Here is a 14,761-nt window from a genome sequence, read left to right as displayed (position 1 = left end):
TTCAGACTGACTTCTTTCACTTAACTGTATGCATTTACATTTTCTTCATATCCTTTCATGACTTGATAACTCATTTCTTTTTAGTCAGGATACTATTCCATCTTCTGGTGTTTTACACCCTCTGTCCTACTGAAAGACATCTTGATTGCTTCCACATTTTGGTTGCTAGGAATAAAATAGAATAAACATTCTTGTCTAGGTTCTTGTGTGGATGTTAAGTTTCAACTCCTTTGACTAAATATCAAGGAATGTAATGGTTGGATCATATTATATTTGTATTTTTGTAAGACATCACCAAATGCTTCCAAAGTGGCTGTACCATATTACGTTCCCACCGACATTGAATGCATTTCTGTTGTTCCATATCTTTGCAAGAGTTTGGTATTCTCAATGTTCTGAATCTTGACCCTTGGAATAGGCATACAGTAGTACTTCATTGTTTTAATTTGCATTTCCCCAATGGTACATGATGTAGAACATTTTTTCATATGCTAATCTTCTACTTGAACATCTTTTGGGAGATGTTTTTCAGTATCTCTGGCTCAATGTTTAAATCATTTTGTCTTCTTGTTGAGTTTAAATAGTAATTTGTGTATTTTAGATAATAGGCCTTTATGAGATATGACTTTGGAAATAAATCTCTCCCATAGTATGGATTGTGCTTTTTATTCTCTTAAAAGCCTTTCACAGACCAGAAATTTTTAATTTTCATATAGTACAGCTTATTAATTATTTCTTTCATAGATCATGCCTTTGTATTATCTAAAATGCTTCAACCTCTGAATTATCAGGGATTATTTATATGTACCGCCAAACCCGTATATATCTGGTACATATTTTGTTATATTTATACTTAAGAGTTTCATTATTGGAATTATTAATGTGAATGATGTTTCATTGTTAAATTCAAATTCCACTTATACATTGCTCTGACATAAAAAAGAGTTGACTTTTGTATCTAAACATTGTATCCTGCAACCTTGTTTATAATCTACCATTAAGGATATTTTGTTGTTCCTTTAAAATTTTTCTACAAAGACAGTCATATCATTTGTGAAATAATTACAGTTTTATTCTTCTTTCCAAATCATTACACCATTTATTTCCGCTTCTTCTCTAATTGAATCAGCTAGAACTGACAGTAAGATGTTGAAAAGGAATAGTGAGAGGTGACATCATTGCTTTTGTTGTAATCATAGGTTGAAAGCTTCAAGTCTCTTGCAACTAAGTATAATTTTAGTTATAGATTTTATAGATTTTTATCAAGTTGAATAATATACTATTTCCAGTTAATTGAGCATTTCTTATCATGAATGTATTTGAATATTGTCAAATATTTTGTCTGCATCTTTATAGGATCACAATGATTTTCTTCCTTACTCTGTAGATATGATGGATTACAATAATTTATTTTCAAATGTTGAACTAGCCTTCATGAATGGGATAAATCCCGCACATTTAAGTAACATAATTTGATTCAATTTGCTAATATTTCATTCAGGACATTTGTGTCTATGGTCATTAGAAATATGGACTTATAGATCTTCTTTCCTATCATTTCTCTACCAGGTATTAGTATAGGGTGATGCTGACTTTGCAAGACACCTTAGAAATATTCTTTCTAATTTTCTCTGAAAGAGATCATAAAGCATGAGTATGATTTCTTCGTTAAACATTTGATTGAACTCTCCAATGACCCATTCTTGGCCTGATGACTTCTGTTTGGGAAGGTTATTAATTATAGATGTAATATCTTTACTAGGTTTACACCTGCCTATTCAGATACACTAAGTTTCAGCAGATAGCTTCTTTCAAAGCATGGGTCCATTTTATCAAGGTTATCAAATTTGTTGAAGGATCATTCTTTGAATATAACTTTCTGCTGTCCATGTGATCTGTATTTACGTCTTCCTTTCATTTCAGATATTAGTCATTCGTACCTTCTGTTGCTTTCTTAGTTAGCCTGGACAGAAACTTATCAATTTTATAGGTTGTTTTTTAAAAACCACCTTTTGATTTTGTGACTATGCACTTTTGACTTTTTCTTTTCAACATCACTGATGTTTGCTCCAATGATATAATCTATTTTCTAATGCTTACGTTAGATTTAATTTGTACTCGGTTTTCTAATTTCCTCAGGTATAAGAATAGATTTTTATGTCAGATTGTGTGTGTGTGCACGCGCTTTGTGTGTATATAAAACATGTTGGAAGAATAAAGTCAAAATAATCAAGAAGAGCATTTACCTACATGGATGGCATGCTGTTATTTGCATGAAGACATATTTTGAGACATGTGGAAAACATTGTTGGAAGTTTCCTTGATGTTCTGGCAGGACCTGGGCTGGGCACTGAAGGAGCTCCTGGGAACAAATGCTCCTTAGATTCATTCCTGTGATTAGGTGGTCAATCATGCTGCCAACTCAATGAGCATGACAGGACCTGAGTATGGAAAGGTCATTAAGTCCCCCGGGCCTGTGAACATGAGCTTTGGGCCCTGCACTCATGTATCACTGCGTAACAGTTCTTGTGAATGCACTGACCACTTGTGACCCTAGCACACATCATATGTGGCAAGGACAAGATAGAGAAGTCTCAGTTCAGAGCTACTATTTTAGTCTTACTATTTTAGTCTTTTAGCCAGCAAAATATGTCCCCTTCGTGACATGGAATATGTCTCCCACTATTTTGTACGAATGATGGACCTCTTTCCCTTCCCACATGCTTGTTTGCCTCAGTGATCTGGGCAAAGCTCAGAAGTGGATATGGTCCATGGCACAGGGGAAAACTGATGCACAGGAAGCCATCATTCAGGGTACTCGACCCAATCTCTGTGATCCTGTAGTCTTCCATGTATAAATGGAGAACTGCCAGTTATTTTTTGGTAGGATCATTGTGGGGACTGAAAAATGCAGCACTTATGCTAAGTGCCTGGACGTGGACTGAGGCTCAATCCTTGTGAGTTTATTCCCTTCAGTCCATATTCTAACCTTAACCTGGCAGTGGTTCTGACTCTACAAGATCTGATTCTGACATCTGACAGAATTTGTTGACTGAGGCCCAACAGCCTCACAATCCCCCAGGGTTAAAATAAAGAAAAAAAAAAAGAAAGAGATATAAAATCCCTAATTATGTTCAAAGAAGCAATGTGTCTAATCTCAGGGGAAATTTCGGATTTTTCCAAATGATTCGTAGCTATCACTTTCCCCTTTTCAAATGATGATTTTTCCCGTCTCCCCTGCAGCTAGGGGTGAACATGAGACTCAGTTCTGCGCAAGGAGGTACACCGAGAATGTGTCTGGAGCTTCTGTAGAAGAGGTTGTCTCACAATGAGAGGGATGGATGTGAGAGAGGATGGTGGCAGTTGAAATATGATAGGGAAGACTGGAGATGTTGCAGCCATACTGTGAAAATCCCAAGAGTCAACTAGTTAAAAATACTTGAGCTGGAGGATGGAAGCCTCAGTGTCCTTGTGCCATCTCTGACCAACCGAATCAGTGCAAGTGCATCTCCAGGCTTCCCATCACAAGAAGAAAAGGGAAAGGCTTTGGTATCATTGTCTCTAAATGTTTCCTTATTCATTGGAAAATAAGTTTTAGAAATACAAGTGCCCTGACCTCATTGCCAGAAATACTTGTTTCATTAGTTTATATTGTGGTGGCTTAAGATAATTAAAATGTTTTCTGGCCTTGCAGTGGCAATTGCCTGTAATCCCAGCAGCTCAGGAGGCTGACATAGGAGCATTGCAAGTTAAGGCCTGTTCAGCAACTTAGCAAGGCCCTAAGCAACTCAGGGAGACCCTGTCTTAAAATTAAAACAAAAAGTTCTGGGGATAGGTCTCAGTGTTTAAGTGCCCCTGGGTTCAATTCCCAGTTCCAAAAAAAAAAAAAAAAAATTTCTGTTGTAAGAACTGAGAAGCAGACACATGACAAGCTTTAACATCATAAGAAAGCCATGTGTAGACAACACTTCCCTTCACCAATCGCGTTGGTCAATCCTATTTCACTACATGCGCTAATGTCCCCTGTCTTCCAGGTTGGTTTCAGGCAAACCCCAGACAGCAAGTCAGTTAATCCAGATACACTGCAAAACATATCCCTCAAAGGAAAAGACACCTTAAAATGCTGCTTTAAAAATATAATCCATGCCACTATTGATTCTAAACTATTACAAATGATTCCTTAGTGTTTTCAAATTAATTCACAGAAAATGTGTCCATGATGTCCTGTAAATACTAATGTGTTTACCAACTCCAGATTTGCCCTTGTCTGCTGCATTGCAATTGGTTGAAGTGCCTGTTAATCCTCTGTAGAATTCACCCTTCCTGTCCCCTTTCTTGTGAGAAGGGAGTCTTTTGTTGTGAAGAGTCCCCCTGCTGAATTTTGCTGATTTCCATTCACTGGCATTGTTTAACACATTCCTCTGTTTCCTGCCTTCCATGTAAACTGGGAGTTAGGTCTAGAGTCTTCATCACACTCTGGAGTGATCTCTTCCTCAGAGGCAGTATTGCTTCAGTCCATCTGGGAACTCTGTGGATGTCTCTGCTGTGTAATGCAAGCATGTACTGGTGGTCACTGCCTACACCACTTGTCACTTGAGGCTCAAACTTTGGGTGTCTGAACTCTGTGTACCCTTTTTCAATAGTTAGATGCAATTCTTCTCTGATGAGAATCTTCCCTCAACCCCTTTTTGGTTTTCACATGTTTTAGTTCATAGGTCATGTATAGAGTGATATGTTTTTCGATTCCCTTGTTAATGAGTTTATTCCCAGCACTTAAAATTTTTTATTTTTAACTGGCAAAAATTGTACGTACTTATCTGTGCAAAATGTTTTGAAATGTTTCAAAAGTATTTTGAAACATTTCAAAAAAATGTTTTGAAATATGTATTTATCTGTGCAAAATGTTTTACGGATTGGCTAAATCAAGCTAGTTAACAAATGCATTTCCTCACATACATACCATTGTAGTGGTGAGTACACTTAAAATCTACACTTAGCAATTTCCAAGATCTAGAACTGCATAATGACAGAAAGGAGGTCTTTTTCCTGTAGATCTAGTATGGGTTCCAAATGTAATCACATTTCATGTGTTTAAATATGTCTGTTATTATTCTTAGGGACTTGTGAATTTTGCCTTCATGATGCAAACTCCGATTCTGAATCTGCCTCCTAGAACACAAGGGCAGTCACAAACCAGGTGCTTAGCATGTGTGTACTGAAAGTATGCTAAATGACTTAGGCGTATTGACATCACACTTGATGGTTATATGATGACATCACCTTATTCCTCCACTGGATGTTTAAAACTGAGATTACTAGTTGGTGTTATTTGAGTGTTACATTTGGAGATGGAAGAACTGTGGCTTACCCTTCCTTACTGGACCTCTGTACTTTGTTGGGGAACCGGTGTCCTCAGTTCAGCTCATGGATTTGATTGTCCTTGAACTTGCAAAATTGATCTCTTCACAGGACCATTAATTCACACTCCCTGTGTTTGCCCTGTGCTAGTCCATGTGGTGGTTTGCTACTGCTCTACTTCCCAGAACCTTGCAGAGCTCTGGTCTCCTGATACTTACACATGTCCTCTTCAGCTCTAAGGCCAGCTCTCCTAGCTCTAACTCCTCTCCTACTCCTAGGAGTAGTTGGTCAGTAAATCGCCAGGTGTCTCTTCTCTGCTTCTTAACTTCAATGTTCTTAGCTCAGTATGTGGTGTGCACTTTGAAGACCAATATGGGTGTGGGATTTGGTCATCCGTATCAAAGACTTTTGGTGATGATCATCTTTTTTTGCCAAAGTTCAATTTTCTGATTTCTAACATGTGGCTTTGAACTTTCTGTCCTGTGTCATTGTACAATGAGCTTGACAGAAGTTTGTTACCATATTGTGAAACGTGAAAATAATGGGTTGTATGATTACTTGATTTCTTAGTACCTCAATGATACTATAACAAAATAGTTGAAACTAGCTGATTTATAAAGTAAAACAAATTCATATTCATGTTTCTAGAGGCTAAAAGTCCAAGCTCAAGAGTAGGAATGTTTAGTATCAAGTGAAGCCCTGGTCTCCACTTCCAACATGGTTCTTGGTTCTGTAACATCCAGAGGGACTGAATGATGTGTCCTCATATGACCAAAGACAAAAGAACAGAATATGCTGTACACTGTGTGAAACCTCTTTCACTAGAATTTTTATTCTCACTTTTTTTTTCTTTATTTTTACTTATTTATTTTTTTAATTTTTCAATAGGGTCTCACTAATTTGCTGAGGTTCTTTCAAATTTTTTCAGGTTGGTCTCAGTCTTGTGACCCTCCTACCTCACTCTCTTGATTGGGAATACAGGTATACACCACCATGCCCAGACTCTTTCCACACATTAACCCCCAAATTACACTACTTTTTGGGCTACTTTTCATTTGGGTCTCTGGTAATTCAGTTCTTCCTGAAGGTGTTCTTGCAAATTTTATTTTAGCAGTTTTGGTACTGGTAGAAAACTAAAAAGGCAAAGTGACTAATAATCTCAGATTTTGAAGTTCTTCATGTTTTTCCTCTTTATTGTGTGTGAACTAATCTGAAAACAAAAGCACTATAATCTTGGCTCTTGGTTTTGTAGCTTCTTCTTCACCTAGCACTGGAAGCAATAGATGAGTAACTTTCCAGAGTACAGAATGGGCATTGCTGGAAATGGAGCCTGCCTCAGAATGGAGATTAATTGTTTTCCCTTTTAACCTCAAACTTGGCTATTTTTAGATAGGCAGTTCCCATGGTTGGCTCTCAAGCATGGCAGTCTGATAAGGCTGCTGTCCCCAATCTATTATAATAGTGATGGGTGCAAGTGATTGAAAATGAAGTTGTTGAAATGACATAATTTCAACCTCTGTAGTTCTTTGTAACCTCTATACATTCTTGCATCCCCATAGTGTATACATCTCAAACTTTTGGTAAGAAGCCTGAGGCACAAGTTGCTAAGAATTAAAGAAGAAATTTAGAAATGACAGATCTTGCCTTTGAACCTTAGCTGTGTGGTAATTGTTCAAGTCAGTGTTTGATTAATGTTAACAGAATGTACTCTATGTTAATTAGCACAGGGATTAAGGTAGAATTAACATAGTTATAAATTCTATGCATTTAGGGCCTAGAAGAATAAGATCTATTTCTGCCCTCTCAGAATGATTTCCATAATAATACAGCCAAATTGGCTTCTAAGGGCATTGCCACCCCTCTCATATTTGGGTAGTAGAGGAATGGGGAAGCTTCCATTACAACTGTGGTTTCTAGGTATAAAGTGTCTTTGTTGTTCTCCAGGAAACAAGAAACTTCAACAGAACTGTTGGCTCAAGGGACATTCTTTCCCCAGTTAGACCTATCCTTCCAAGTCATGCCTGCCATATCTTATACCTCTCTATACTTAAATTCATTCTAAATGAAATATGGCCAGTGTGTAACACATTGGCAGATGGAAAAATGAATCTGGAACCCTAGTAGCAAAAACTCTAGGAAATGGAGACTTAAGATTTCCGACCTTTTCAGTACACAGACACTGTAATGTATGCTGTGAGAAACAATATGAGGTGTACAGCAAAGTGTTCTAAACTGTGTTCACTACCTGAAGCAGAAGTTCTGTTCTCCTTTCAGCCCACCTGACATCACTATTCCTTAAGCCTGGGTGAGACTTAAAACTCGGCTTATGCTCCAGGTTACACAATGATACTAGGTGTAAGCTGAGGAAAGAGGAGATTTTAAAACCTGGGAGTATAATGTTCTTCAGTCCAAACTGCTTTCACTGAAATTATTATTATTTTGCAGTGCTAGAGATTGAGCCCAGAGATGTGCTACCACTGAGCTACATCTCCAGCTCTTTTTATTTATTTTTTTTTATTTTGAGACAAGTTCTCATTAAGTTGTCCAAGCTGACCTTGAATTTATGATCATCCTGACTTAGCCTTCCAAGTAGCTGGGGTTACACATATGCATCACTGCACCTGGATTAATTGGAATTATTTTTAAAAATAATTTTATTATTTGCAAGAATGCCACATCCCCCATGCCCTATCAGTCTATTCTAAATCTTCCCCCATGCCTCACTTTTCTTGTTGCGATCTTCCCTCACAGTCTTCACAAAGCCATCTCTAAGTCCTCACAAAAGAACACAATTGGATTATATTTCTTTTTTAAATTCACTCATATTTACTTTTTCCAGATACTCTTAAGATTTTACTCTTCTTGCATTTGTGATTAAACCCCACCAAGTCTCCCCATTCCTTTCTTTGTATATAATAGATAGATACTACAAGCCAATGTGGTCTTAGAATAATGTAGCCTGTATTTTAACCACAAATCTACTATTTACTAGCTATGTGGCCCTAAGTAATTAATTCAGCTTCTTTAATTTTATCTTCTTTTCTGTAAAATAGAGTGATGAGATTGCCTTCTGCACAGGGTAGTAGGGAAAGTTAAATGAGAGAATGCATATAAAATAATTGAAATATGACTTGTACCTAGAAAGCACTCAACAAAAATGACTTAGATAAATGCATTGAAATTATGAAATATGGGCAAAAAATAGGAAGAGCTTAGATGGAAAAAAACCTTTTCTGTAATCATATTGATGGTTGTAATAACGAGACTATCTGTGTAGATAGGATAAATCAAATATAATTATTTTATTATGTAATTCCATCATCCCTGTTATCATTAAGAACCATGATTCTTGGTTTGGTGGAAATGTGCAAGATTGGCTTGTACATCTTGTCATAAAAGATAATAAATAATCCATTAAGGACTACTTGCATAATCTCCAAAACACTCAAAATTGAAAATCTTTCTACTAACTAATGATCATCAATAAATACATAGCAAGTGGAATTGCTTAAAACACATCAAATATATGTAAATCTAATAATTCATATTTTTCCCTTTAAAATACACTTATTTTTCATCTGCAAAGGATTATAAGCAACTAAATCATTCTTTTGACAACTCCTAAAGGGAAAGGCACAAATATTTCCCTACCTTTTCTTTACAATTTTTTATCTCAACAAAATTTTGATAAAGAGAAATTTGTTAGAGCAGTATTCCATTTAATAAAGGAAGAATGACAGAAATACACTATCATGATTTTGCAACCTCTGAAGATACACCGTTTCTATACAGTTAAAACTAATTGCTGCTAACTGCGAAAGAGTCACAACTTGACTTCATGTGCGTTTTGATGCAAATAATCAAAACTCCCCTTGAAATATTCTTTTCAAAATATTGTACCTGATTCTGATCAAGTTCATAAATTCAATTATCGATACACAAGAAACACAGAGGAAAAACAAGGAATAATCTAAATTATACCACATGTATACAGCAAAACTGAAAATTGAGAATGTCACATCACCCCCTTTCTTCAATGAATAAGTAACATGAAAAAAGGGAGGATACACTAAGGACCTACAGGTTAAGAGATGCTTAAAAGAGGTATCAAAAAATCTAGGCAAGCTGAGGTATTGTAGCTCAGTGGTAGAGAGCATGCTTGGCATATCCAAGGACCTGAATTCAATCCCCAGCACCAAAAAAGAAAAAGAAAAAGGAAAGATAGAAAAGGTTAAGTAAAATTAAACTGTAATATTTGATTATATGCATTTGTGTGATAAAACTATAAATCATATTGGTGATTACCATAAATGTCAGGATAACAGTTACATTTAGGGGTAAAGGGAGCCTGCCTATTGTGATTGGACAGGAGAGGAGGCCATATGGGTTTGCTGGGAAACTTCTATTTATTGACTTGGGTGATGGCTTCAAGTGTGTTTCACTTTTCAGGAGTTAATAAGCTCTCATTCTGTTTTATGTGATCCTCTTCCTTTGTGCTACATTTTACAATAAAAAGTTTTTTTGAGGGGGGAAATACTGAATTAAGCAATGGTTGGATAGTACTTAGAGTTTTTTTTAAAAGCCTTAGAAGAGGAAAATTCTCTTATTTACTGATGAACCCTTTAACATTTCTTGGCAGAGAGACTGAGGACAAGCAACCCATCACAAAAAAACAAGAGTTTGGTGCAAGATTGATTTCTCTGGCTACAACGTGGTCAATGTTTTATCTTTCTGTTAGGTTGACATGCCTCCCTCTGAAGCCAAAGAATGATGGCTTATAAGGACACCCACCCACTATATGTCATTTCTTCTTTAAGATTCTAAATGCGGAACATCGTCTGTTCTATAACAGAAACATTACCAAGTAGAAGTCATGCCAATTTTCATGACCAATGCAATTGATCCAGGAGAAGGAAACATTCCAGATCTGTCCTGCTTCCTTGCACGAATTATCTTATGGGAACATGACTACCTAAACCTTGACAAGTTCTCCCACAGATGTCTTAGTAAGCCATTCCTAGCTTCACATAATGCCCAAGGAAGGTCCCATAAGTATATATGTGGGTATATATAAGTATATATTACTCAAGGGTGTCTCTAAACATTCCACCTCTCAGTTCTTTTTATTCACTGTAATTAGATGTGAACATTCTCTTTGTGTTACAATAAATAATTTAAGCCATTACCAGAGACAAAGGGAATGAAAGGATTTGATATCCAATGATTTGAAAACAGCACAGAGCTAGTAAAGTAGTGGCAGCACCAGACTGAAAACATCGAAGGTTCAAGCCTGCCAGAGTTAAGGCTTTTTCACTACCTTTAAAGTCTATAGAACACAATTATCAAGTTATAAATCAATGATTTTATAACATTTGCTTTGATGTTGAATTTCTTTAAAATGCAAGTCTATAACTCAGTCTTGCACTAGAAAATTGTATGTCCCCCATTTATTTTTTCCTAACTCAGTTTGCTCTAGATTAATTTATAAACAGTTCATCTAGTCTTTGGCATAAATTCTAACTCCTTCTGAAGGTTCATACTGACTTTGTCCACCTCAGAGGTCATAATTGCTTTAATTAGGCTAAAGGCAGCAATTTCATGTCATTACCACTAATTGGGGAGGGGTCCAACTTGACAATGGATTCTTACAGAAAACCTAACACCAGCAATGAGTAGAAATCCAGGTCCCAAAAATGAGTCAGGAAAACCCATGGCCTGTGAATCCAGTATGTACTGTGGGGAGTTGCTGGAGTAGTTGGATGGAAAAACCTAAGTGATCTGAGTCTACAGAAAGGCAGCCTAGGCACTTGCATACAAAGTGTCTAGAAGAAGTGCATACAAAGTGTCTAGAATGCTTTCCTTGGAAATTCTCTCCTTGCAGACAACCAGAGTGCTTAACATGAAAAGAAGTTGTAACTCCATCCTTACAATATGGAAGCCATCAGCAGAAGTTACAGCTTTATGGGGACCCATTGGAAAAGGGAAAATCAAAAGGCCTTTGGATTTCAAATTAATGAGTGATCTTAAGCTGCATGTCCTAAGTTCAGCTACATTTTCATGTACTTCATGGATCTTTGCCTAAGTACACATTTTACCCTTTGGTTGTGTGTTTCTGGGTAATTAACTCACATCCTGACTCCCATTTGGTCAAAGGCAGTTTTCATTTTTATTTGCATTTTTGAGTAAAACCATAAATCAGGTGTGCCTGTCTAAGGTTTAATCATTGGATTGTGGTCAAACTGTTTTCCCAGATCATGTGAACAACAGTAGTGGAAATTTTCATTTTAAAAATCGTGCTTTGGGACTTAGCCCCTGGCTGAGAACTGAGGAGGCCGAACCTACGGATGGCAGCGAGGGGTCAATCCACGACCGGCGTTGGGTCGGGGGTGGAGGAGTCGGAAGTGGTTGGGGTTTGGGGGAGGAGATCCGCTCACACACAAGAGGAGGGTGTTGAGCCGCCATATCTGCTGCCGCCGCCGCAGTTGCGAATACAGCATCGGCACTTGGCTGCCTCCGCGGTGCCGCTAAGGTTCCTGTCGCTACCCCTTGGCCCTCCGCTTTTTCTGCCTTACTCCCGCCGGCGTAGCCCGCGCTTTCTGTCCTGTCGACCCGGCTCCTTCCCCGCCATACACCAGGTCCTCAGACCATGGATCCCGGCAGCAGCAGCAGCGATTCAGCACCCGACTGCTGGGACCAGGTGGACATGGACGCACCAGGTTCGGCCCCGAGTGGGGATGGAATCTCCTCGGCAGTGGCCGAGGCCCCGCGCGAGCATCTCAGCTCGGCCTTCAGCCGCCAGCTCAACGTCAACGCCAAACCCTTCGTGCCTAATGTACACGCCGCGGAGTTCGTGCCGTCCTTCCTGCGGGGCTCGGCACAGCCGCCCACCCCCCCGGCCGGCTCCGACAGCATCGACGAAATCAGCATCAGCGCGGGAGACCCTCAAGGTAAAAGCCTGGGACGGGGGGCACCTGTGGAACCTTCCAAAGATGAACCTTTAGTGTCGTGTGAAGGTTCCAGTTCAGGCGTTACCATGGAACTTTCAGAACCTGTTGTAGAAAATGGAGAGGTGGAAATGGTCCTAGAAGAATCATGGGAGCACAGTAAAGAAGTAAGTGAAGCAGAGCCTGGGGGTTGTTCCTTGGGAGATTCAGGGCCCCCTGAAGAAAGTGGTCAGGAAATGATGGAGGAGAAAGAGGAAATAAGAAAATCAAAATCAATGGTCGTACCCTCAGGTGCTCCTAAGAAAGAACACGTAAACGTGGTATTCATTGGTCATGTAGATGCCGGCAAGTCAACCATTGGAGGACAGATAATGTTTTTGACTGGAATGGTTGACAAAAGGACACTTGAGAAATATGAAAGAGAAGCTAAGGAGAAAAACAGAGAAACTTGGTATTTGTCCTGGGCCTTAGATACAAATCAGGAAGAACGAGACAAGGGTAAAACAGTAGAAGTGGGTCGTGCCTATTTTGAAACAGAAAAGAAACATTTCACAATTTTAGATGCTCCTGGCCACAAGAGTTTTGTCCCAAATATGATTGGTGGTGCTTCTCAAGCCGATTTGGCTGTGCTGGTAATTTCTGCCAGGAAAGGAGAGTTTGAAACTGGATTTGAAAAAGGTGGACAGACAAGAGAACATGCGATGCTGGCCAAAACAGCAGGTGTAAAACATTTAATAGTGCTTATTAATAAGATGGATGATCCCACAGTAAATTGGAGCAGCGAGAGATATGAAGAATGTAAAGAAAAACTGGTGCCCTTTTTGAAAAAAGTCGGCTTCAGTCCAAAAAAGGACATTCACTTTATGCCCTGCTCAGGACTAACCGGAGCAAATATTAAAGAGCAATCAGATTTCTGCCCTTGGTACACTGGATTACCATTTATTCCATATTTGGATAATTTGCCAAACTTCAACAGATCAATTGATGGACCAATTAGACTGCCAATTGTGGATAAGTACAAGGATATGGGCACCGTGGTCCTGGGGAAGCTGGAATCAGGATCCATATTTAAAGGCCAGCAGCTTGTGATGATGCCAAACAAGCACAATGTAGAAGTTCTTGGAATACTTTCTGATGATACTGAAACTGATTTTGTAGCCCCGGGTGAAAACCTAAAAATCAGACTGAAGGGAATTGAAGAAGAAGAGATTCTTCCAGGCTTCATACTTTGTGACCCTAGTAATCTTTGCCATTCTGGACGCACATTTGACGTTCAGATAGTGATTATTGAGCACAAATCTATCATCTGCCCAGGTTATAATGCGGTGCTGCACATTCATACTTGTATTGAGGAAGTTGAGATAACAGCCTTAATCTCCTTGGTAGACAAAAAATCAGGAGAAAAAAGTAAGACACGGCCCCGCTTCGTGAAACAAGATCAAGTGTGCATTGCCCGTTTAAGGACAGCAGGAACTATTTGCCTGGAGACATTTAAAGATTTTCCTCAGATGGGTCGTTTTACCTTAAGAGATGAGGGTAAGACCATTGCAATTGGAAAAGTTCTGAAACTGGTCCCAGAGAAGGACTAAGCAATTTTCTTGATGCCTCTGCACGATACTGTGAGGAGAATTGACTGCAAAAGTTCACCACCTCTCTTATTATTGCCCATCAACAGACTTTTCTCCATATTTTGCAAAGAGAAATTTCACAGCAAAAATCCATGTTTTGTCAGCTTTCTCATGTTGAGATCTGTTAATGTCACTGTTGAAAATACCTTCAAGTTTCCTACCCCTGTAACACTCTGCTTCCTTGGACAGACCAGTAATAGCTTTGTTAGTGATGTGGACGTAATTGCCTATAATAATGAAAAATTAATATATTTTTTAATTTTTCATTTTCCTTTAGGATATTTAGACAACCCTCGTTCCACGCAGACCAATCAGAGTGTGTCAGTGTGTGTGTACATGTTAAAAAGACAACTAACATGTGAATAAAATATTCCATTTGAAACTCTTCTGTATTTGAAATGCTTTTGAATAATGTTTAAAATTTGTATGTAATATTTACTCAGTAACTTTCTCAACTAATTTCTTTAACTTTTTCAAGTAATTGAATATGTTTTTGGGGTTTAAAGTTTTTTCCCCACTCACTGTTTTAAATGAGGGACTTACATAAAAACATATAAGTTTGTACTAAAGGAAAAATTTTTGAAAAAAAATGATTTTAGGGTTCTTCCCAATGAACTTTGCTTTTTGTGTCTAAGTCCAGCCAATAAAGGAGTTCTCCTTCCCTTGATTTGAAAATGAAGGGCTTAGGCCATCCTAATTTGTATTCCATCAGACCCTATAATATTGAGCATGGCCAAATTACATATATCTCTGGGGATTCAGACCATATGTTCACTAGATTCTTGCCTGTACTCCATCATCTTAACATATCCCTTGATACTGTTCACTTAT

At 38.3% G+C, this 14,761-nt stretch overlaps 1 protein-coding gene across 1 annotated transcript; it reads left to right on the top strand.

The window, feature by feature from the left end:
- Nucleotides 1-11,781: 11,781 nt before the first annotated feature.
- Nucleotides 11,782-14,315, top strand: GSPT2 (G1 to S phase transition 2). Its single transcript, XM_079124004.1, has one exon. It carries the CDS (start codon nucleotides 12,005-12,007, stop codon nucleotides 13,889-13,891), a length of 1,887 nt encoding a protein of 628 aa, XP_078980130.1. The 5' UTR covers nucleotides 11,782-12,004; the 3' UTR covers nucleotides 13,892-14,315.
- The last annotated feature ends 446 nt before the right edge of the window (nucleotides 14,316-14,761 follow it).

The sequence above is a fragment of the Sciurus vulgaris genome, assembly GCF_902686455.1.
Source record: "Sciurus vulgaris genome assembly, chromosome: X".
Classification (NCBI taxonomy): Eukaryota; Metazoa; Chordata; class Mammalia; order Rodentia; family Sciuridae; genus Sciurus; species Sciurus vulgaris.
This window is presented reverse-complemented; position numbering and strand designations above follow the sequence as displayed.